This window comes from Urocampus carinirostris, chromosome 5 (assembly GCF_059441175.1).
Source record: "Urocampus carinirostris isolate Australia breed hairy pipefish chromosome 5, RoL_Ucar_1.0, whole genome shotgun sequence".
Classification (NCBI taxonomy): domain Eukaryota; kingdom Metazoa; phylum Chordata; class Actinopteri; order Syngnathiformes; family Syngnathidae; genus Urocampus; species Urocampus carinirostris.
Genome location: NC_142353.1, coordinates 35,519,240 through 35,544,700, shown reverse-complemented (window position 1 = coordinate 35,544,700; position 25,461 = coordinate 35,519,240). Strand labels below are relative to the sequence as shown.

The following is a 25,461-nucleotide window of genomic DNA, read 5'->3' as shown; positions in this document are numbered from 1 at the left end:
GACAAGTAACGCACAGTAAATAAAACACAGAACAATTCTTGGTGTATAATACAAGAGAATCCTGATGATCTCAGGGGATGTAGAAAACCTCATATGCTGATTTGGCCCGCGGCCCTGGACTTTGACATTGGTGGTCTTAAAAAATGTTTATTTGATTTTGATAAGATACATTTTTAATAGCCCCTTAATAACCCCAATATAAGTATTTAGTTTTGCTTGCAAATCGTATTTCCATTAGATTTTAACCTAGCTTTAGTCTGTGCGTGAATAAACCGCTCCATTAGATTTTCGTTTTGATAAAAGCCATTTCCGGTTTTAAACAAGCACATTTTTTTGTTATATTCTGGAGATGGATTGTGTTTCGCGTGTAAAAATTCAGTGCGCGATAACGTCTAACAATTTTTATTGTCGAAAGGTTGGCATGTATGAATTTGATTAAAAAAAATCATTTTACATGGGGGAGGGGGTTGGGTTTAAGAGGAACCATTAATACATAAACCAACCGACAACGCCCCCTAAAATTCTCTTGAAACATTCAAACCATTTCAAAAACAATTTGTTTCCTAATCTCCGTTTTGCACAGTTGTCAGTCACGTGCTCCTTATGATTGAGAACCGGGCGTGTGGGTGTGTGTTTTGAGTGACCCCGCTCCACCCCCCAAGTCGCAACACGCACCCAAAGTCCCCCTCACTCTCGCCCTTCTCATCTTGGAGCACGCGTGCCCCAAGCGAGACGATATGAACGGCTACGGCTCTCCGTACTTGTACGTGGGCGCGCCGGTGTCGCAGCCGCCGCGTGCGCCCCTGCAGCGCACACCCAAATGCGCGCGGTGCCGCAACCACGGCGTGCTGTCGTGGCTCAAGGGTCACAAGCGCTACTGTCGCTTCAAGGACTGCGCCTGCGACAAGTGCATCCTCATCATCGAGAGGCAGCGCGTCATGGCCGCGCAGGTGGCCCTGCGCCGGCAGCAGGCCAACGAGAGCCTCGATAGCCTGGTGCCCGAGGCCCTCAGGGTCCTGCCCGCCGAGGGGGCCACCGCCGCCGCCGTCGGCCCTGCCGCCGAAGCCGAAGCCAGATGGAAGACCGCGGAGGAAGGGACAGGTGAGGCACAAGTACACACGTCGGGTTTTAAAGACTAATATAGTACTCATACCTGCCAATGTATACAATTTCCCCATATTTTATGCGTTTTTGATAATTTCACATTGTGTTTGCGGTATATTTTTTTTGTACGGGAAAATGCAATTAAACAAAAATAAATACAATTGCAAAACAAATTGTCCACAAAATACATGCTCGTATAGCTGTAAATATTGGGATACAACACAATCAACATCTTCTGTCCATTTAGTTATCTTGCTTATTTTTATTGTAAGTCATTAAATACACATTATGTACAAAAAAGTCATCGTTTTTATATTCGGAATAATACATTCAGAAAAATACTCTCAATTTTACACAATAATTACAATTGACACCCGTCTTTATTTAGATATTATTATATCATGTGATGTTAAAAATAATGATCTAACCTTAATGGGAAGTTTAGTGCTCTTCTCTCCAAACAAGTCAGCTTTGGCTAAGTTGTCGTTGCAAATGGTTCTCATTCTGTTAAATATAAATAAATACAAGTGTTATTATAAAAAAATCAGACGTGTCCATATTGTTGCAGACATTTATATAAAGCAATCAGCAACTTTTTAAAAAAGGAAACATGATTTAAAACGACCCCCCCCCCTGAAAAAAATATACATATTGGCTTGCTAAATTGGTTAAAACAAGTGGCTTTCGTTATTTTTAGTCATTTAAAATAATAGGCCGAATAATCTGTACCACAGAAATACTGCAGAAATACGACTTAAGAAATAATACAAAAATACTGCAGAAATACTACTAAATGAATCCTACAAAAATACTTAAAAACTACAAAATTGCTATTGAACTAAATATAAAATGTAGTGCTTGAAAACAGAGATCTAATATATTATTTTGCTTTAATTCTGAAAAGAAAAAAATACTAAAAATACTACTACACTATTACAATAATACACAAATACTACTACAGAAATACTTCTACAGAAATACTACAAAAACTGCAAAACCAAATATCACTGTTGGTGCTTAAAACAGAAACTTAATCTATTATTTTGCTTTTTTTCTCTAAAGAGAAAAAACTACAGAAATACCACCAAAAATACTACTACTATAATAAAGATATTTCTACATAAATACTACTTTAGAAATACTAGAAAAACATTAAAGAAATACTGATACACATGTACCACAAAAATACTACAGAAATACGACGGAATTACCACAAAGCTAAATGTCAACTTTTGTTTTTTAAATTAGTGACTTCATATTTCATTTTACCTTTATCCTGAAAAGATAAAAAAAATACTACATAAAAACCCTATTGCATAAATACTAAAAAGATACTTCAAAAAAGATACTACAAAAACTTACAGAAATACTAAAAGAAAATATTTCAACAAAAATACATGTGCACAGTTAGTTCTCATGCCTGTTAATACGGTGTCCTCGTATTTCAACAACTTTCTGATCATTTCAAATAGTATATACTGTTTAATTTTTGCACGGGATTTTTGTACGGGATGCCTATTTCGGCTTTAATCTGGATCGTCTCGGTCACCGATAGCAGACGATAACGTCATCGTAGATTGCTGTAATGAAAATGACGACTGCAAAATCCTGATTGCAGGTAAATCAATTGTTTACACCAATGATCATTGTATTTTTTTCTATATAGTCTGTCTTTTTGTGAGTAAATAGGTGCCGCGTTGTGTTTGTGAGCTTTAATATCGCTTAATAAAAAGAATTGGCATAATTAATAAAGTGAACAATTGGCTGAGGTTGACAGGTATGTCGTTTTTTTAGTTCATGTGTTTTAAGGCAAGGCTAGTTTTTTAATTAGTCATTTGAAATAAAACACTTTAAACATGTAGTCTGACAAATGTCAAGCTCAAATAGTACACTAAAACACGCTTTATACGTGCATATTGTGGCATTGGTAATCACATTTTAAATCGTTTCAAATGTTAATTACTGTAATTGTTTTTAAATTATAAATATAATCAATATCAATACCTAAAGCAGGGTTTAATTCCGTGATTATGTTGACATAAAAATTAAGAAAACAATCATTTTGGGCGAAATGTAGACCACAATTTTTTTGTCATTGATAACGTAGTGAAAAAAAATGTATGCAACGAGATTAGAAATGTGTATTTAGTGTGCTTACAAATAAATTACATGTTTTGCATGTATTAACATTGCAGAAATCTTAATATATGCACGTGTAAACGAATAGCTCACACAAGAAACGCGATTATTCATAAAGTAAAATGGCCTAGTTTACAGTCTAAGAGTGGAATGTGGGTTAGAATACGTATTTAGCACATTACATCCAGTCAAATTTGTTTTTATGCCAGGGATCAATATTTGCATTGACAATGGGCTTTAAAGATCATCTTTTTGGTCATGTCGGGGTACAGTTGCTTCTCTGTTTTTTTCTCTTGATTCCTTATTTTGTGTATTTTGTTTTTATGTTATATTTTCATTTTGGGATCTGCAATATTCTTGTACAAACTGATTTTTTTTGGTTGGTATGCCTGGAGACCAAAGAGCCAATTAAAAAATGATCATTCAAATCATTCCCACATTTTTTTTTCTTTTTTTTCTTAATTTTACATTTTGAAAAAGACTAATGTATGTGTTGTCGAATGCAAAAATAAAGATCATTTCCGTTAAATAATTTTGGTGAAACAAATTAATTATTTAAGGGGAGAAGTCTTAACGTTTAATCACCTTCAAAAAGTTTGTGAGGGTCACTCGGCTCTAAAAGGACAAAATTACATATGGCATGAATATTTTCATTCAGATAAAAAGTAGACTCGTCAGAAAACATGTTATAAAAAGCCTACTTTTTTTTCTCATTACTTTTAATCACCTGCGTAAACTTTAGAAAATGACCACCTCGAATACAAGCGTATTGCGTTAGCTGGTTATCTTGATGAACGAACAATCCAAAAAAGATTTCATCTTATCATGCAACATTTGACGCATTCCAAGACAGCGATCAGATCCTGAAAACGATATAGAGCTTTTTTTTTTAACGCAAATCCAGATTAAAATTCTTCTAGGAAATTAGCTAAGGTCTTTTTTCACACAATCAGCATGTTCAATAAGCAGCATGAAAAACGCAAAACTTAGTTTAATAAAACTAGTAATAACAATAATAATAATGATAGTGATGATGATAATAATGATAATAATAATAATAATGATAATAATAAATGTTGTACCTGAAAATACACTATTGCAAGTAAAACATAAAAGACAAAGAAACATTAAATCATATGTACACTGTATGTTCAATTACATTATCGCATCACAATATAATGATATGTATTTATGTGTCAAACCAAATACAACACATACGCTCTATGTGGGTGGGTGGGTTTGGTGGGTGGATCCCTATACCACACGGGTTGTAGGGGCACCATTTCCTGTAGTGTGTCTTGGGCAAGTACAGCCTGGTGGAGCTCATCCCTCTCCAGGCTAACAAATGTTTCAACCAGGTCACCAAATAAATTATGTATGACTTTAAATAATGATGTGATTATTAAATTAAAAGCTAATGCTTTGGCATATATTATTTGCAGCAAAAACTATCCGTTTATCCTTGGTTAGGCTTGCACTGTCTGCTAGGCAGATTTAAGCGTTTATAGAAATTTGGAGAATTTGTTATCGTAACAAAACGATTATTATATTTGTTGATTGTTTATATTAACTCCACCTTTGAGTTATTGCTTTGTACGAAATCTGAACTAGAAGTGATTTTTTTACAGAGGGTCCAGAAGACAGGAGCGAGGACTTGTCCGGGACCGAGGCTGGGGGCAGCCCCAGTGAGAGAGAGCAAGATCAGGCGAGTTCCCCAGAAGCTTCCAAACCAAACTCCTGCTACACGCCGGATCCCCCTGACGGGCATTTGGGGGAGAAAGAGTCGAAGGCCACAGAGAGCCCCCAGAAGAGCCCTGCCAGTCCAGGGAGCCGGGGGGTGCTGATTGAGGGTCTTGCTGGGTCTATCAACCTGCCCTTTGGCCTCAGAGCTAATAGGCCACCCCTGGAGGTCCTCAAGAAAATCTTCCCTGGCCACAAAGCGCCTGTCCTGGAGCTCATTCTCCGAGGCTGCGGGGGCGACCTAGTGGGCGCCATAGAGGTGCTTCTGTCCAGTCGGGGTCCAGATGGAGGTGTGCAATCCCAATCCGACTCCCATTCGGACTCCCTGGTGCTTCCCCCAGGCGGCCACCCGTTGGAGCAGGGCCTGGGCCCCTACCACCACGTGACATCTTCCGCAAAGTGGTCGGTGGGCTCCGCCTTCAGGGTGCCAGACTCGCTGCGGTTTGGACCTGAGGCTTCTTCGATGGGCGCTCTGGGATTGCCCCTGCAGCACCCACGCTACCCGCTGGTGCTGCGCAACTCCCTGGCGCGGGGCCCGGGCGGCACCCTGATGCCCAATGACGTGACCCTTTGGAACACCGTGGCCCTGCAGCAACAGTACCAGCTTCGCTCCGCTGCAGCCCAATATGTCTCACCCTTCGGCCCGACAGCCTCCCCTGGGGGGTCCGTCTTCCGGGGGGCCCCGCTCTTACATCAGCACCACCCCAGAGTCACTGAAGAGTCCCGGGTTCGCATCCAAGAGGGGGAGGTGTGCGGGCCAGGGGGCAAGGGGGCACTGTACTCGCCAGACGAGGACTACGAAGAACGGTCCGATTCAGCCGACTCACGGATCTTGAACTCGTCGGCCTAGAACAGGGGTCAGGAACCTTTTTGACTCGATGAGCCGTGGAAGAAAAATATTTCGCTTTTTTTTTTGAGAGCCACACCATATATTTTAAGACAAAATTCAACAAAACAACCAAACCTATTATACTGTATAGACAAAAACTAATTCTCCAGCACATTTATTTTTCACTGAAGAATTGATGATTTCATTAAATCTATGAAACAATAATAATGCCAGAGTCTGTGTCCCATATCAACAAATATCCCATTCAAAATTTGTTTCCCTCCTGCTGTTACTTGAGATCTTTAAGGCTAATTTTGACCATCATTTTTGTTGTAGATAGTATTTTCAAACCAAGGTACGAGCAGAGTTCTTCTGTAAAAATGTCACAAAATACTGCAAACAAGAAGGATACAGATGTATTTAGGGAGTGAAATATTGTGTAGAGATCTGCCCTACCTTAACCACTCACCTAATCAAATTACTCTGGGTGCTTGGCTGCTGATTTCAGGTTTTTATAGTTTGTTCTATACGTTTTCATCAAAAAATGTCCCAAAAGTGAAAATTAATTGTTTGATTAGCTTCCATCTAAATTCTTACATAGACACGTGCAGCCAAAACGGGGTATCTTAGTTTACCATCATGATTGTAAACTGTGGTTAAAATTCTGCCCTATATATTCTCAACCGAAAAGTTGCGGCGCTTTGGCTTTCACTAAAATTGGCAAAATGGAGAGTAGATTACCACGGTCCCGATTTTTAATCCAAGCCAGATGTTCTCATGAGACGAGCCTTAACTGGCTTGCTAGCCATAAGTTCTGGACCTGTGATTGGTCGATCTGGATCCGGATACTAATGAATGTACACGCCTCTATGGCTAATTCCTGTCAGCATGTTGTCATGATTGTGAGCATGTGTTGGGTGTGAAATAATAAAAAAAAACACACACTGGATATGTAAACTGTGTCATATTTCATTCTAGTACAACTCAAGCAGGCCCACGACCTCCTTTAGGACCACTAAGTGATGGATGCCTTCAAGCCCAAAACTGTACAATATTTAAGTGATACTTATAAAAATGCAAAGAAAAGCACAAACTAGTTTTCTTAGGCTTAACCTATGTTGCCATGGCAACATTAATGAAAGTGAGTAATTTGATATAGTTCTGCTGCTTTATTTTGTAGAAAAGAGGTCATTGATACCACTAGTACATAAAATTCCATACCCTCCCTCCCTCACTCGATCCGAAATATATTGTTAAAGAGTCCCAAATTTTTTGCATTAATTTGATCACAATGTGTTATTAACACCATTACCTGGCCTAGGTACTCGCGTCATTTTAAAAAATAATGTTACCAAAGATAATTGTTTCTAAAAGAACCACTGAGGAGTAAATTTGTGTGCTTAGAAATCAGGCATTCATAATTTCCATAAAATCAGTGGTATTTAGACTACAACGTATAGAGGCCATTCAGGCCCACAGGATATAGCAGAGTGTCAAAGTCATTTGAGGTAGGGGGCCACATGGTGGACAGAAATATCAGGGGGGCCAGACTAGTAGATTAAATTAGGAAAAACAAAGAATGAGGGAGGAAGAGAAAGAGAAAGAGAAAGAGAAAGAGAAAGAGAAAGAAAGAGAAAGAGAATCAGAAAGAAAAAGAGAAACAGAAAGACAAAGAGAAACAAAAAAAATAAATAGAGAAAGAAACTAAAATAGATAGACAGAGAGATTAAGAAAGATGGAGAGAATAAGAAAACAAAGAGAATAAAGAGAGAAAAATAGAGAGACAGGGAGATACGGATGGAGAGAAAAAGAAACAAATAGAACAAAAAGAGAGTAAGAGAAACAAACAAAGAAAGACAGAAAAGAGGGAGAGAGAGCAAGAGAGAGAGAAAAGAGAGGAAGAAAGTAATAAAATACCAATTACACATTTTATTTTTTAAATAATATAATTGGAATAAAATTGATGATTTCTGTAAAATGTAAATAAACCCCCGAGAAAATCCTAAAAGCACGAATTTTGATGACACGGCTTAGTAACAAGGAAAAAGAATAGTGCAAATATTCTTTGATATTGAAGAAACGTTTAAAATTCGTTTGAAACTTAAAATATAAATTGAGGCTTTGGCAAGTGAATGACCTACCCCCATTAGCGCGGACTTTCTATCCAACAGGTGGCGCCATTAGATAGTAGACAAAATATCTCGTCTGAAAAACAAAACCAAAAATCTGTGTTAAAGGCTTATAGAAAAATGGCAATATGTTGATACAAATACACAGTTTAGAGCAGGGTCTCAGACATGTGGCTAACGGGCCGGATCAGGCGTTTCACACCCATGGATTAGAGCAGTGTTTTTTAGTGTGCCGTGAGAATTTGTAGTGTGCCACAGGAAATTGCCCAATTTTATTATTTCATTTTTTTTTTATTAGTATTTGAATAAAACATATCTTTTTGCCATTAATCATCCAACTGCAACATTCATCATTTACTTTCTCTCTTTTCATAAAGTAATTCTCTGAACATGAGACAGAACATGTACAGATATCTATTAACTAACAGAAAATAATGAATTAAATGTGATAAAGTAAAAATCATAATTTAAATATCTTGATGTTTTCCCAAAAATATTGAAAAAAGGTTTGGAATGTATTAAATCATGTTTTGCATTACTAGAAAACCATTTTTGCTCATTTTTGTTGTTCCTTTATCTTCTTGGCTCATACCTCACTGTGAATGTGTAAAACTGGAGTGTCATGCCCAATTTCGTTTTCACAATATGTTAACCCATTTTGCAACAATGACAATAAAGGTATATTGTATTCTATTCTATTCTATTCTATTCTTTGTTTTCTAAAAAAGTCAAGTCAAGTCATGTTTATTTGTATAGCCCTTAATCACAAAGAGTCTCAAAGGGCTGCACAGACCACAGATTATTGCAAACCACAGACTATTATTACACCATCCCCTGATCCAAAACCTACATGAGGGCAAGGAAAAACTCAAAAACCTCAACATGAGGAAAACAGCATAAAATATAGCTAAACTTGAAAACAGATGAAACATATAATACAATCCCAAACCACAGCAAAATTATTAACCAGAATGAATAAATTGGTTTACCTCCTGACCCACGGTGACCACAAATGATGATAAAAAATGGTAATGTCCTGCTGTGTGAATAAAGTACTGTACAGTTAACAACAGTCTTTTTAATGTACCAAAGTACTTATACCTATACTTTATACTGTCATTTTGGCAACGTGATAATTTAAGTAAAAAATCAACAACATGTAACTGGTACTGGCAATTCATCTTTAAACAATTTTCTACGGACAGTGTGCCTCAAATTATTTTCATGAAAATAAATGTGCCTTGTGTCAAAAAGGTTGAAAAACACTGGATTAGAGGACCATTCGCATGATCACGGTTTTCATTCGAAAACATGATAAATGCTCCCATCTGCTGGTATAATGTACACACTGCATGCCCAATTGCCAGTTACGTTTTCGTGCATATGGTGACATCTAGCGCTATTTTTGTACTCAATTCCAAAACAATATGGCAGTGATAGTATTCTTTTTGGCCCTCCTTGAATTTACATTTGAATAATACATTTAAGCCAGTGTGTATTATATGGCTATTCATGGTTGAGTAAAAATACTTTATTTATTCATTTGATTTCAACACAATTGATTAGAATAAAATGCAAAAACAATCATTAAAATATATGTTTTAAGACTCAAAGGGTTTAGAAAAACAACTTGAGAAAAACCTTTGAAATGGCTGACATGTTCCTTCGCCGTTTTACTACAACGGACAGGGTTCGTACGCCTACCTCATGGCCAAATTCAAGCACATTTTAAGGACTTTCAAAGGCAATTATTCTAAATTTCCAGTACCATTAAAACAAGAAGTCCCTTGTGAGTCATGTATTAAGCGGATCCACAAATATAACTGCGATTTATATATGCATTTTTGATCTTGTGTGTGCATTTATCATATCATTTTTATATCTTGAATAAACCGCACACATATTTGTGGATCTGAACAATACCCGTGTAAATATATATTTTTCAAACTCACCCCATTTAGGTGTTGGGTAAAATCATTTACATTTTCAGGTGCAGGAAGTTCTTCCCTTAATTTTTTTGCAAGGTCCATAACTAATGCACATAATTTATATGTAATTCTTGCACTAATACAGATTGCATAGTGCCCTCTCCTCTTGGGAGCAACCCATAGGGAGCGATGATGCTTCATAGGACAATGCCGTACAAACTAATGCCAATCAGAAGGGAAGAAAGCAATGGCACCTTAGGGGAGCGTTTGTGTCATTTTTAAAGCAGACTTGGGGCAATAATTCCTCCAGAGCATTGTGAAAGGCTCATTACCAATTATTGTAAACGTTTGATTTCTGTTATTCCTTCCAAAGGTGGCCCAACTTGCTATTAAGTTTAGGGGGCAATTTTTTTTGCCTTAAAAAAATTGAATCAACATTTAAAAACTGCATTTTGTATTTACTCAGGTTGTCTCTGTGTGATATTAAAATTGGTTTGACTATCTGAAACCTTTGTGAGTGATAAAAAACACAGAAATCAGGATTGGTGCAAATACTTTTTCACGGCACGTATATGTGCATATTTGGTTGTGTGTCACCGGTGGAGAATGGTGGGCAGCACGAGAGGAGGAGGTGTGGCTTAAAAGGAACAACAAAATCAATGGGGCAAACATGAGCACAGAATTTACAGTGATGAAATTTGGTATTTTTGTTTGTAGAATAGATTTTGCGATACACCATGCCTGGAGAAAAAAATCAAATGTCTTGGACAGGACCCATAAATGTAAAAGGAAATATTTGAGTGGTTTGAAGACAAAATGGATATGGGTTGTCTCTTACAAGCTCTCACAATTGCAGAGGCCAATAAATATGAAGGGTTCACCGCTTACACATGTTAGTGTCCACATTTTCTTCTATTTCTTTCATTATGTCGTTATTTTTAAGCGTTTTAAGGTGGTTGGCATCAATGCGAGTATACACAATAGTTTGTAACTAGATAGTTACTTTCAGAGTAACACGCTACTTTTGGGTGTCCGTTATACATGGGGTAACATGATTATTTTGAGAGGAAATAACTAGTAAGTGGAAATAATTACTTTTTCTAGTAACGCGCCCAACACTGATCCTGCCGCTTAACAAATTCTGTTTTGCTCTTGCAATCTTTTACTGCCCTTTTTAGTAGCTTCTCCCTCTAGTGGCTAAAGTTAACCGCTTACATCAGCTCTGACCAACCACTCCGGGTGTATTTAGCCCACTTGTTTTTTTGTTGACAATAGTGGGGAGTAACACCAGCTTTTATGTCCTTTCTCTGGCTGACATTCACCCTAGAAAATAAGGAAGAAGGCATCCATATTTTGCAAATTGGTATGCTTCAAGCTTCAACAGTGTGTTGTCTTTGAATGCAAACGCTTCAGCTTCCTACTAAGCTACATCAACCTCTAGTGGTGAATTATTACACACTGCCACTCTAACAAAATGGGGTGGTCCAAGGTGATTTTTGTTGACGTTTGTGTTCAGTTTGATGGATGGCAGGTCAGGGCAAAGGTGTCAAAGTACTTGAGACAAGACAAATGCAGCCAGCAACGTCTGCTAATGTCTTTAAGTGCATGTGTTGTGAGTCCATCACAGGCTAATTTACATAACAGGGCTGTCTTACACATTAAAGTGGAGATCACCTCCTCCTCCTTCTCAGCGGGACACTTCCAACTAGATGCTGCTCTTTCAATCAGCCACACGGCATGTGATCAAGTGTCGCTTTAGCTCTGCGTGTGTTACGACAGCTTACGACCACAATATGTCCAGTCGGACACACAAATCAAATTTACGCGTGACAGCAAAGGTGAAAAGACTTCATAATATCATCAACAAAAGTTTCTTAGGCTTTAACACAATAATCATTTAGTCATCTGGAACTTAGAAACTAGTTTACACAGCCGAACAACTCTGCATGCCTGGAACAGCCTGGAAACGCTCCATTAACCGAAGGCTCGTTTTGGAATGCGACCAAAATTTCTTTTAACAAGATGTGGAACTGCCTCCTCAAGAAACTTTGAAGACTTGACCAACCGATTGAGGACAAGGAACCTCTTGAATAAAAAATGTACCTGTAGAAGACGCATTAGAAGATCAAATTGTCTTTAACAGGAGCTCGAACTCCTTTAAGAAAACATTTCTAGGACTCTAGGAAAGTATTTTGCTTTATCACATAAACTTATGATATCTTCTGAGGTCATATAACACATTCAAAAATCACAAACCTTTGTAAAGACTCTTTAAAATCACATAAACCTCAAACCCTGAAAAGGGTCATTAACCCCTCCAAAAACGGCTCTTAAACACTTCAAGCACCTTCAGCATTACCAGGACGAGCTAGAAAAGTTTCATCAACTGAAGGCTTATTTTTTACTTCTACCAAAATTTCTTCAAAAAGACCTGGAAGTACTTCATCATACACTTCAACAACTGGGTGAACTGCAAATCTATAAAAAGACCAGGAAACCCCTTGAATATTAAGTTTTCCCTTCCAGAAAAAAGTCAGAGGACTAAATATTTTTTTAACGGGGCCTCGGACTCCTAAAATCTTTTGGTTCACCATAAAAACAAACTTAAATAAACTATGAGGACATAGAACTAATTCAAAAACTACAATCCACTCAAAACACTCAATCTAAACACAGGTAGAACCCTGAACCCTGAAGAGGACACGATACACTTTCAACACCTCATGACCGCCATAAGAATGCCCCATTTTCTTGAACAGGACCTAATGCTTTCAAGCTTTTCAGACTGTTTAAAACCATTGCTGGAACACTAAAGTCCAACAGGCTGGCACACTGAAGCTTTTCAAGAACGGCTTTAAACCACTACAAAACCACCCCATCTACATAATAAAAATGTGGACCGACACCAAGAATCAATTAATCCTGATAAACCTTTAGAAATGAGTTCTTTCCACAGATTGCTTTTTTGGAAACATTCTGAGCAGTTTACAAGGCCTTCTCTTGGGGAACTTAAATGTTGTTTGATATGGGTTGAAGACCAAATAGTAAACATTGATTGGAGACACTGAAGTCTTGATTATGTATTTCCAAAGGCCAGGGTAGATCCCAAATAGGGGTCTGGGGTCAGATTTTATTGAATCCCAGATGATTGGAAAAGTGATTAAGGATCCCAGAAGAGGATCTCAATTTGTGAACTGGACCCAGAGCTGGAAAACGTCTGTGAAACCCTGGCGGACATCAGTAGCATGTTCCCCAATAAAAGCAGTCACAACTTGGCTTTGCCCTCATGTGGACTCACAGGCGGGGTTTTATTGAGGATCCAGGACCCACCCCACACCCCTGTAAAGAAATTGAGACCCTCCACAAGGACCTCTGGAAGAATTTCAAGGTCTATGGGCTGTCCCGCATTTCCCGGTGTAACTTTCTTTTCACCCTACCTTTCACAAAAGAAGATGCCGAGAATACTTTCAAAGTATCATCCCGGGGGTCCTTAATGAGCCACAGAGAACGCGTTACACCTGGAGGTGTCCCGACCCTAGTGACGAGCTCATCCTTTCGACCCGGGCCCGTCATATCAAAGCATTCCTTGCTAGGAAACTCTGGCTTGGGGTGGCCGCCCGTAACCCCCGTCATAAATTAAGAGACCAAGTGGAGAGTCAGGCTGCACCTGCAGGTCTTCAAAAAAATACTTCCCTTTCTCCACACATGGTGGATGAGTTAAAACAAAAGTTAAAGCTGTGTTTAGTAAGGATGCACCCAATTCTAAAAGGTTTTCTTGCATTTTGGTTTCTGCCCAAATGGTTTAAGGTAAAAACAGAAGAAAGCCTTCGAAAGAACAATGTTGTAATGACGTCACCCCAAATGTTTGAGTGTCTTTCTGCTTCCACGTTTTGTTAGCCGCTCGCCAGATTTTGGCTTATGTTAACATGCTGGCACTACAAAGTCAACTTACTTAATTTGTAAGACATTCAGTCTGTCACCAAAGTCCACAGGCTGGCGCTAAACTATGTCAGGGGAGTTTGTTTTACTACTACTAATATTTTACTTTAGCAAATATGCAAGTGGGACTTGTTTGTTCCCTTCTTTTTTTGTCAATATTCACTCTCATGTCCATTAAAACCTTAAATGCTCCAAAAATATGTACCTAGAAGTAAGAGATTGTGCAGCGTAGCAGGTACAACCAATTTACATTTTTGATTATAACCAGCCACTGTCAGGACCAGAACGCAGACAGGACCCACTCGCGTAACATAAAGATTTATATATATATATATATATATATATATATATATATATATATATATATATATATATATATATATATATATATATATATAGATAGATATATAGATAGATATATAGATAGATATATACATATATTTTGCTGTCTCAATTTTGAGTTATTTTGTTTTTGTCATGTCCTGCACGGTTGTCATGGCGCCCAGCTGGCCCCACCCCTTCTGCCCCTTGACACTGACTGACCTGCATTTTCCTGACTACTCTTATGTGTACTTAAACGCGCCTTTTGGAACTGCCCTTGGCCAGATCATTGTTTACCCCTGTTGAAAACTTGTTTATTCTTGTTCTGCTTGTTAGACTTTGTTGCACTTCAATGTTACATTCTGAGAGATTCCTGCAAGTTCTGTTTAATCCCGTTAAATGCCTAGTCTGTAGTTTTGCCTGCATTTCAGCCTGCTTTGTTTTGTTTTTGGTCCGTTTGTGTGTTGGACAACTTTTCTTTCTTAATTAAAGTGACAGATCGTCTACGCAAATGAGTTCCAACTTCCTGCTTCCCGACCCGTTGCAAGACATTCCCGTTCCGTTTCGTGACAGTTTTGGCCTCCAAATTTCATTTCCGAGCATTCCTATATTGTGTTTATAACACAATTTATTGCTCTGCTTTTATTTCCCTTATTATATAATTAACTATTTTGCACACTACACTTTTGGCTAAATAGGTGTTGAACTAAAAGATAACATGCTTATTAGCTGATTTATTGCATTTTTTCACTGCGTATAAAGTATTTAGTTGTGTTTGAATGAGAGTGTTTCATAAACATGTTGGTTTAATTAGCTGCTAGCTTGAAAACAATTAGCATCGAAACGGGCTAACTAGCCTAGCTTGTACACCATTTCCTAGCTCAATAAACAGTGAAGTGAAACATAATGAATGAGAACATAAATTGTGTATTTACTTCAAACTATTTGTTTTAAACATCTTTTCATTGCGTGCTTACCTTAAAACAACACTTTAATTTCAGTTCAACTGGAAATTTACCTTAAATTGAGCGTCACCGAGCGGTTTGACATCTCCAGAGGGCGGTTTATAATTTTTTTTACTCTCTGGAGGGGCAGCCAATCAGAAGTGAGGTAGGCGTGGCTTACAAATGACTTGCATTGAGTTGGCGCTGCACCAGGACACTTGGCTCAGTCTGCAAACACGCGCAACAAGACGAGCACGCGGACGCCTAATTAACTGCTAATTAACTCTGCGTTAATTTCCAACACACTGGAAAACTCTTGGAGTTTGCAGAACGTCCACTCTTGGAGGTAAATGCTTATTTCCAACCTTGACATTTGTTTGGTTATGTCTCCTCAATATCCCTCAGAAGAATAAAAGACAATTCATGATTCTATATTATTTTATTGTTACATTTTTCGATTACTCAATGACTTGGCAATTAAAGGTTTTGTTGGTTCAAATAAAATCTTTCCTGGACTTAACAAGTAGCTTGATAAACTTCTTTAATATTTACTTGGAAACAAAACAAGTTTTTGTCAACATATTCTTTCTTTAAATTGACCAGGTTGTATTATACATTAATAATTACTATAGGCCTTGTCTGATTTACAACACTAGTTTTCTATTATTGGAAATATGTATTCTATCGTCATTACGATTCATACTGTTGCGTTAATACTTCTGGTAATTGTATTCATCTGGTCAGGTAACTTAAAATTAGTTTTACCTGGTTATATCAGTATCAGAAATTATTTTCCCCCCATTTTATTAACACTCCACTTATTGAAACATGAATATTTTGTTTGTTTGTTTGTACATGATTCAATTGTTTGTTTGTTTGTACATGATTCAAATTGAATCTTTTCTTCCGGCGCCGTCACGAATGGCAGCCACTCCAGCAGCTCCCGTGTTATTTTCGATTGTTCTCGATTGTTCTCAGCTCAGGGATGCTGCTGGAAATGTGAATTTCCCTTCGGGGATGAACAAAGTATCTATCTATCTATCTATCTATCTATCTATCTATCTATTAATCTATATCGTTTTATGAATGTTATTAAAACTTTTTTTGTAGTCTCCATTATAAATAATGTGTAGTTTATTGTTTCCCCCTCCAAAACAAACATAAAATATATTATAAGTAACCTGCCTATAGCTACTGTTTTATTGTAACACGAAAAAACTAAGAATGTTATTATTTTTGTTGCAGGAAAAATATTCAAAATACAAACAAACAAGAACAAAAAAAACAAAACAAAACCAGAAATCCATTCCACAAAAGAGAGATTACAAAAGAAAAAAGACATAACATTTCAGACCTGCATTTATAATATAACTAAATAAATGCTTAAAATACTCTTCAAATTAAAAGTTTACATTACGACGATTTGTAGGGTCAAATGCTGTATAATGAATTAAAAAAAGCAAAAACAATTGGTTATGCAAATGACAATGTTTTGTCTGTCTGTCTGTCTGTCTGTCTGTCTAAAAAGATCATGTTGTCGGTCTGGAATTAGTTTGGATCAATAACAATTTGTCCTTTAGTTTCCTTAAAACCCGTTGACGAAAACATGAACTAAGAATACTTTTCATTGTACTATTGTGACGATGCACTATTATTTTATTGTACTATTATTATAACTTAGGCCAGTGTCAAATCACTACCTTGTAAAGCTTTTATTACATGTTTACCCTGGAGTGTCCTGTCTAATCTCGTTACATATAATGTTTCACCACGTTATTGACAATGAAGAAAATGCAATTCAACAACTATAAAACTAATGGCCTATAGTTTTCAATTACAATCACTGCAATTTATAACAATGTAGTAGATTAGACCTGACACTTTAGGATGAACATGTAATAAAGACTTAAGAAATAAAATTAAATGAATAGGCAAATAATGCTGGAGACTGGCCTAAATTATAATTGCATCAGAACAATAGAGCAATGAAACATTGCAATGACATTTAGCAGCAACATAAATCCGAAATAAGTCAAAAATTATTATATGAATGTCCTGGACCTAAATTATAGCCTAATTCAATTTAAAAGGATAAACACGTGCAAAATCCTTCATCGACAATTTGAAAAGGGCCTTTTTATCCTGACATTCTTTTTTATTATTTGGTCTTTTGAGTCTTTATTCCAATCGTGTTGGAAACAGTGTTCACCACGTTTCTATCAATGACAACAAAGATAATTAAATTTATACAAACATCAAGAATTAACATGCGGAGTAATCCATTCGTACCAATAATCAAAAAGTCTCGTTTACACTTCTATCGTCATTATAGTTTGCAAATCTTTTTACTGGTGGATTCTATTCCCAAAATATTTTATTATAAATAAACATTTAAAACTATATTTAGTTAATGCATTATCAACTTTATTATTGAGATCTTTATGAAATGAAATGAAATGAAATGAAATTTATTATAAATAAACATTTAAAACTATATTTAGTTAATGCATTATCAACTTTATTATTGAGATCTTTATGATAATAATCTCTTGGGGCATAATCTTCATTCTGTATTTGTTAATTTTCTTATAAAAGAAAGTCTTGATTATATTCACTCACTCAAATATAACTCACTCAAATATTTTGTCATGAAGATTTTAAATTATATTTAGTTAATTCATTTATTTGTATATTTTTTTGGGCGGTACAATCTCGATTCTATATAGGGTTGTTAATCTTAATTTTTTTTCAATTTGTTGTTTGTTGGGGATTTGTTTTTAACCAAAAAATAATAAATAAAGCCTACTAATAAGTCTCGTTTACGCTCACTGGCTCAAATGTCACTCACTCGAATATTTTGATATAAATGAAGATTTAAACCTATATGTAGTCAATGCATCGTCCATTTTATAAATTTGATTTGTATTATTAACATTTGGGTGCAATCTATATGCTATATATTATATTCTTTCGTTTATATATATATATATATATATATATATATATATATATATGCATATGTATATGTGTGTGTGTTCTACAAAAAAATTCTCGTTTACACTCAGGGTGCTTGCAAAAATGACCGAAGGTTGCGAGTTCGAAATCGACGTGGAGAGCGTGGAAGCTGAGGCGGACGAGTCCGGTGAGCGTGCGGAGGAAGAGGAGGAAAATAGCCGGCGGGAGCGCGACGGCGGCGGGGGTGCTTGTGGGGGCGACGCCCGGGTAGCACTCAAGCCGGGCCCCGCAGGCTTGACCCCGGGCGAGCAGCGCAAACTGAGCCGCACGCCCAAGTGCGCGCGCTGCCGCAACCACGGCGTGGTGTCCTGCCTCAAAGGCCACAAGCGCTTCTGCCGCTGGAGGGACTGCCAGTGTGCCAATTGCCTGCTGGTGGTGGAGCGCCAGCGGGTTATGGCTGCGCAAGTGGCGCTACGGAGGCAACAGGCCACCGAGGTAAGCGCATGCAAGTTTTGCAGTAATTGAACACACTACATTTTTTTGCCTGTCGTTAAAGTACATTCCCGGAAACTAAATCAAATCAAATTTATTTCTTTAGCACTTTTCGGGCAATACATTTCCAATCAAAGTGCAAAACATTCAGCGTATGATAAGACAATATAATCCATTCCTTTATACTCACCAACAACCCAAAACACATAATATACACACAACGGTTAAAAAACAATTAAAACTATATTTATAATTGTATAAATAAAACATCATGACGACACGGCACAGACTAATCATGTGAGGAGAGGGACCTGAGCGGGGCTTATCTACACTGATAGGGATGGCCACAGATGGCCTCAGGATTTTCAGCCATTGCATCGCACCCTAGCAGTATGGGGCCCTCCAAATGAGGAAACACTGAAATGTCAAAACATAAATAGACAGCGGAGCAAAACATGAAAATGGGAAGTAAAAAGTAAAAGCATTTACAGTAAAATATTAGAAGATAAACAAATCATAACTAATGTCAGTAACAACCATATTAAAAAAGTGGGTCCTGAGCATCCTCTAAAAAAACTATCAAGGGTCCCCGTAGACCTGATGTCCTCCTGCAGACTGTTCCGTAGATGAGGACCAAAGTGGCTGAATGCTTCTTCACCATAGGTTTTGGTCCTCACCCTATAGGAACAGTCAACAAACTGCTGCCAGACTAAAACTACTTTGTATGTACTATTAGTTGCATTGCATAAGAATAAAATAAATATATTTTAAATTACCATTCATGCAGTTGTTGGACATCTATGCCATACTTGTCAACCTCATGACCGGTAAAATGGCTGAGTTTGTAAAATAAACACGTCAAAAGAGTGCTTTGACCAAAAATCTTCCCATGATGCCTGTCAACTACACAATATCCGCAGTCAAGTCATATTTATTTGTTTAGCCCTTTATCACAGAAAGTCTCAAAGGGCTGCACAGACCATAGATTATTGCAAAGACATCTCCTGATCTAAAACCTACATGAGGGCAAGGAAAAACTCAAAACCTCAACATGAGGTAAATGAAGATAGTAATAAACACATTTGTTGCTGTTATGCAAAATTGTTGTAAATGGACAACTAAAATATAGATACGTAACGCAAAACACTCATTCAAATAAATTTCAGTTTTCCCCCTAAAATATATATATTTTTTCCTCATCAAATTGTGATGGTTATGAATTAAAAATGTAATTATAAATAAAAAATAATAATTAATACAGCAACATTGTTGTAATTTTGCAAATTAACAAAAAATAAATGGGTTTTAGTTAGTTTTCCCCCCAAAACTATATTTTCCCCAATGAAATTGTGATGATCATAAATTAAAAAATGTAATCTAAAAACATTCCTAATACGGCAAAGTGACGCCAATATTTCAAACGGATGCAGTTGAGTAGAATGGAGAAATAAATGCTCCTAAAAATGTCCAAAATATATTTTGATTTTGTTATACACTCATACCTCGACATATGAGAGTAATTTGTTCCTGGATCATGCTTGTACCTAGAATTTCTCGTATATAGAGCGAATTCTTCTGAAATGAATGAAATAAATCCACTCCTGGACTCGCAAAAGCACCAAAGGCGATCCAAAATAGCAACAAAACACATCTCCCTGAACACAAAGAACACATTCAAATACTAATTGAACATAAAATACAGTTATAAGATAAATGAGATGATCGTAAATTGGCTTTTAAGCACCGCTCCCTGTCGTGGCTGGAAAATTCCAAAAACTCTCATATTTAGGTTTTTCTCGTAGCTCGAGTGGCTCGTATATGGAGGCATCACTGGATTTAATATATAAAACATTATGTAAATAAATTTTGTCAATGCAACTGCAATAATTGTGACTTAAATGATAAATCAATGAGGAATTATTTTACACGAAGGAGTAATTACATTTATTTTACATCTCGATTAAATAAGTTATCAGGCCCTTTAAGGGAAGCCATTACATGTGGCCTTCAGTCAAAATGAGTTTGACGCCTCTGATTTTTTGTAATAAAAACAATTCAGATTATTTTCAAGTGTTTGAACATGTAGCTGTTATTATGAAGTGAAACACAGAATACAAATATCTTTATTGTGAATCAGTGCAATTTCACAGAGTTAGAAATATGATATATATTTTTCTAATCATAGTGGATTTATCTCTAAAATATTTGTATTTTATATCTCGGTAATTAAAAAAATATGACTCTTTGTTATGTCTGTAATAAAAAAGAACAATACTTACTCTTGGTTGCAAATCTTTTTTTCTCAATTGTAGATTTTTCTAGGGGTCAATGAAAATATCTATTCATAAAAACAATTTGTTTTAAATGTAGCTTAAGTATTCTTAACGATAAATATATATTTTTTTGTTTTTAAAAATCTATCTTTACTTTTGAATTTTATTTTGCACATATCTTTTGGATGTTTTTAATATCGTTTATGCATATTCTACTGTATTATTCATATGTATACATAATATTATATGTCATTTATATTATGATTTTGGGTAGTTTAAAGGTAAAATATATATGCTACATTTATTTGTTAAAATTTTTTTAAGTAAAAAATATTTATTTTTGTTTTTTTAATTTAATTTTCTTTTTAATTTTGTTTTTTGGAGGAGTGGGGGTCTAATTAATTATATGTGGTCAAAAACCAAAACATTTAAAAAAAATCTAGTATATGTTTTTATTTCTGTATCTCTAGCTAGATTTTAGATTTTTGTTGCAAATTGATATTATATATTTGTCAATATTTGTTAAACCAAAGAAATGCTTTCTGTTTGTAATTATTTTCCATTTGGGAGTTTGAGGGGTAAATAAAAATACACATTTATCTTTACAGAATAACACATACAGTATAGGAACAGAAGACCGAAACTTCATTATTTCTCCGTTTGAGGAGTTTCTTTTGGATTTGTATTTGTTTGAGAATCTAAAATCCAACATACTCACATATGAGAATGTTAAAACTGACATGCCTTTTTATTTGGTCTTAATATTCAATTTTTATCTTTCTAAATGTTGGAGAGACAAAAAGGATGGACATCGAGACCTATGTAATTTATTTACAAATGACAAAGTGTATTTTCTCCTCCTAAAAAGGACAAAAAAGGCCTGTCTGGGAAACAAATTCCAGCCGAGAGGAGACCCATCTATCAGAGACATGTCCGGCCGTCCACTCTGCTGGCCAAAAGCATCCTCGAAGGTATTTATATTTATATAAAAAAAAATAATAATTGTTGCTTCAGTTGTAATTTAACAAGAAGTCATTTTATGCTGGTTTACATGCTGCACCTAAAGGAAAAATTTACCCTCAAAGATTTGACTTGGCCAATACTGGGGAATTTGGTATCGATCCGATCCAAGTAAATACATGGTAGTATTGTTTGATGACACCATGCTGCCCCTATTAGAAGTCACCACTGAGAAATACACTATAATTTTTTTCCATAGCCCATAGATGTCCGTGATTGACAAGTAATCCTTGCCCTAATACACATCCATAGTGCCCTGTTTAGGTGTAGCATTCATCTGTCCTTTTGGCTGTGACTCAAAGGGGACGAGGACGTTTCCTAGGACATTGCCATACAAACTAAAGTCTGCTGCCGTTAATCACGAGGGAAGAAATGCAATGGCAAAGCGAAGCCACCAGAGAGCAGTTATTTTTAAGCAGACTTGTTGTGAAACATGGCAGTAATTTCATGCATTTACATGCACTTTAACCAAAAATCAAGCACTTGTAATCTTTGAAAATGCAGCATTAAAATTAGAGCATCTTAAAGAATTTCAAGCACCTGCAAGAACTCTGAAGCTCAATTATATTACAACAAGTCAATATATTTAAGATTTTTTTTCAGTGTATTCAGTAAAATTCCTCTCCCTATTGGACAGGTTTTCGCCCAGTGCCATCCGATCCCTTCCTGGCGGCCACACCGTCCCTGCCACCGCCGTTGAGCGACCGCATGCGCAAAAGGCGAGCGTTCGCCGACAAAGAACTGGAGAGCATCATGCTGGAGCGCGAGTACAAAGAGCGCGAGCTCCTGGAGAACGGCCAAGCCTCGCCGCTGCTTTTGCACCGCCCCGTCGACTTCAACGCTTACAAGTCGCCGTACTCGCCCGAGGCGTCCCCCAAGGACATGTGCTTGGGCCCCTCCTGTTTGGATGGGCCCGTGCCGTACCCGGCGGTCGCCAACAACGTGGAGCTTGTCTCGTCCTACCAACAATACCCGCGAGGGGGCTTAGTGGTGTGGCCCCGCGGTGCCGCCAACTTGGGCGACGCCCTGCTCTACCGTCAGTGCCTCTTCAATGCCACGGCTGTGCAAAACATGAAGCCTGGTGGGGCACCGTGGGAACCCAAGGCTGCAGAGAGCCAACCGTTGGAGCAGGATGCAACTGACGCTGAGGGATCCAGGGCCGCCTTGTCGCAGGACCCGGCCAAGACTGCAACAAAGAGAGAAATCTCCGCCTTCCACCCAGCAAAGCGAAGCTTCGGACAAGCCTTCCCCGCCAAGCTCTCGCTTAAAGTCAACTCCACCTTCCACTCGCTCATCCAACACTCGCTGGGTGACTCGGCCGGTGGCAAGATGGCTCAAGGCCTCCGGGGGGCTCCGTACTGTAAGCAGCTCCTCCAGGAGGCAGCGCGCAAGCTCAGGGTAAACACTGGAGAGGACGTTAATGTTGGCAAAATGGCCGACAGATGCGCCAAAGACTTTCTGTCCAAGCCGGGGGGGAACAAGATGACCACCGGCGAGTCTCTGTCTTTCTCTGTGGAGGCCATTTTAAAAAGACCCACCATGAGTCGAGCTTTTCATTGAGGGTCAGGACCAAGCCTTGCTGCAAATGTCAAAAACACATTCCTACACTTTTTTTTACACAAAATAAGTCAGGGGTCTTCAACCTTTTTGAAGCTGAAAGCTACTTTTTGTTACTAAGTAGCGCAAAGAGCTTGAAAGATTTTCCCAAACCCCGGCCCGGTTCTGTTATCCTAAATGCTATGTTAGAAATAAGGACTAGGAGACTGCATATTCTCTTTTAATTATTTACTGGATGCCAGAAAGATTGAATACACAGCTGTGGAGCCTCTTTTGGCATGATGCAGAAGAATTCTGTATGATCTAAGATAGTGCCTAGTCTTATACTGGCCGCCCAAAGGAAAGGGGGCACAGCCTCTTTCATGTGACTACGTGAGAATTAATGGTCTTAACTGGTTAAAACTGGAAAACGTGTGCAAAAGTGCTCTTAGATAGAATGATGGCAAAAACAAGGAAGGTCACAGCAACCTAGCGGGTCAGCTAACATCTTCTCTGGCCTAATCCAACAGGCTACTAGTTTAATAACCATGTGCAAAATGGCACTACTGAATTTTTTTTTTTAATTTTTGTTTTATGTTTGGGGGGTAGGAAGAACTTTTCAGTTATGCATATTTTATTAACTTTTTAATATTGAAATTAATAACATTATAATTTCCATATTTTAACTGTTTAATGTGATAATGGCCTTAACTCCTTAAAAACCAATTATGCGATAATGGCCATACTGATGTACTCTAATACCTCTATTACATACAATATAATTTTGATATACAGTTTGTTTCCTACAAATTCATTAGATGTTGGTGAGGCCATTATCACATGAGAAATCTATAAATGATGGCACCAAAAATGTTTTAATTAATTATTTGCTAGTTAGTGATTGTTTCAGCAAACTTAATATGTGGTATCAATACTAATTAATTTAATACGACTAATTAAGTGCAACTATTGATTTCAAAATTGAACAGTTTTGAGTTTTTTTCTCTAAAACCAACTATTGTCAGTAATGCCATTTTCGTATGAGGTTAGTACGCATTTCTAAAATAACTTACCATGTTATTAGTATATTGTTACAATGTTATTACAGGGTTAAAGATTAGATAAGGTTAAATAGACTCAGTCCATTACTAAAATGACCCAGCACTGGTGAGTCATTTTCAGAACTTGTCGTCTGGCTACTCTGCTGTCATTAGGGGGCAACCTGGTTCCCTCGAGCACTATGTGGAAGCCCCCTGCAATAAGTCTACATTCTGCCATCTAGTGACTGTTCTGATGGTCACTATGCTAACAATAAATTCTTAAGATGTCAGCAGAAAATTTAAATTTTCACCTTTTTTGTTTACCTTTTCCTATCTGAAGACATTTTGATTTACTTTGGAAATACAAATAATCTTTGATTTTATTTGACTAAGAAATGCTTCCTATAACCATTCTGAAAAAGGATCAAAATAGGTTATTTTCGTCACTTTTTAGGTAATATCACATACTACTTGAAAAATATTCCAGTAAGGTACATGCCAACTTTTTGATATTAAAGAAAAATAGATTTTATCACTCAACTTTTACGCGTGAAACACAATCCGTCTCCAGAATATTATAATATCAAACAAACAACATGTGCTTCAACTTCAAACTTTGTCAATTATGCTGTATGCACAACATACACTATAGATGAAATTACTTCCTTTTCACCACATGCGAACATACACTAAATAAGAAAATACAAATAACAAATAGCAGCAAGGTAAAAATACAAAAAAATATATAAGGGTTAGAATAAAGATGCTCAAAGTATAACTGGACTTTAAATAGAGCAGTTTTGCTTTGATTTGATTTGGGGTGGAAAGGGGTAGGGTCCCGACAGCCTGATGGAAGAAGCTGTCCTTGAGCCAGCTGGCTCCGAGACTCAGTCTTGTCCCTCATGGCAACTTGTTTAAAACCGGCAAACTTTTACCAAAATGAAATTCGAATGCGATAGTCAGAACAGTCTATTTACACAAAAATAAAGCAGCCGTAGATTAAAATACTAGTCTCCAGTCGAGTTTTCTTAATGAATTAATTTGAAAAAAAAAAATCGACAGGCATTTTGGG

General features: G+C 37.1%; 2 protein-coding genes and 1 long non-coding RNA gene across 3 annotated transcripts in view; 2 read left to right on the top strand and 1 right to left on the bottom strand.

Annotated features, from left to right (window-relative positions):
* Window positions 1–15,215, bottom strand: part of LOC148366147 (uncharacterized) — a 54,749-nt gene extending 39,534 nt beyond the window's left edge. The window contains exons 1-3 of the long non-coding RNA XR_015850551.1: window positions 15,148–15,215; window positions 7,954–8,017; window positions 1,533–1,608 (exon numbers count right to left, since the gene is read on the bottom strand). This is a non-coding gene — a long non-coding RNA (uncharacterized LOC148366147). The remainder of the gene's footprint in view (window positions 1–1,532; window positions 1,609–7,953; window positions 8,018–15,147) is intronic.
* dmrt3a (doublesex and mab-3 related transcription factor 3a) lies at window positions 738–6,769 on the top strand. Its single transcript, XM_088336589.1, has 2 exons — window positions 738–1,101; window positions 4,872–6,769. The coding sequence occupies exons 1-2, from the start codon at window positions 738–740 to the stop codon at window positions 5,831–5,833; spliced, it is 1,326 nt and encodes a 441-aa protein (XP_088192715.1). The 3' UTR covers window positions 5,834–6,769.
* An 84-nt stretch (window positions 15,216–15,299) lies between the features above and the next one.
* Window positions 15,300–24,502, top strand: dmrt2a (doublesex and mab-3 related transcription factor 2a). Its single transcript, XM_088335173.1, has 4 exons — window positions 15,300–15,419; window positions 18,139–18,523; window positions 21,662–21,764; window positions 22,451–24,502. Exons 2-4 carry the CDS (start codon window positions 18,152–18,154, stop codon window positions 23,371–23,373), a joined length of 1,398 nt encoding a protein of 465 aa, XP_088191299.1. The 5' UTR covers window positions 15,300–15,419; window positions 18,139–18,151; the 3' UTR covers window positions 23,374–24,502.
* The last annotated feature ends 959 nt before the right edge of the window (window positions 24,503–25,461 follow it).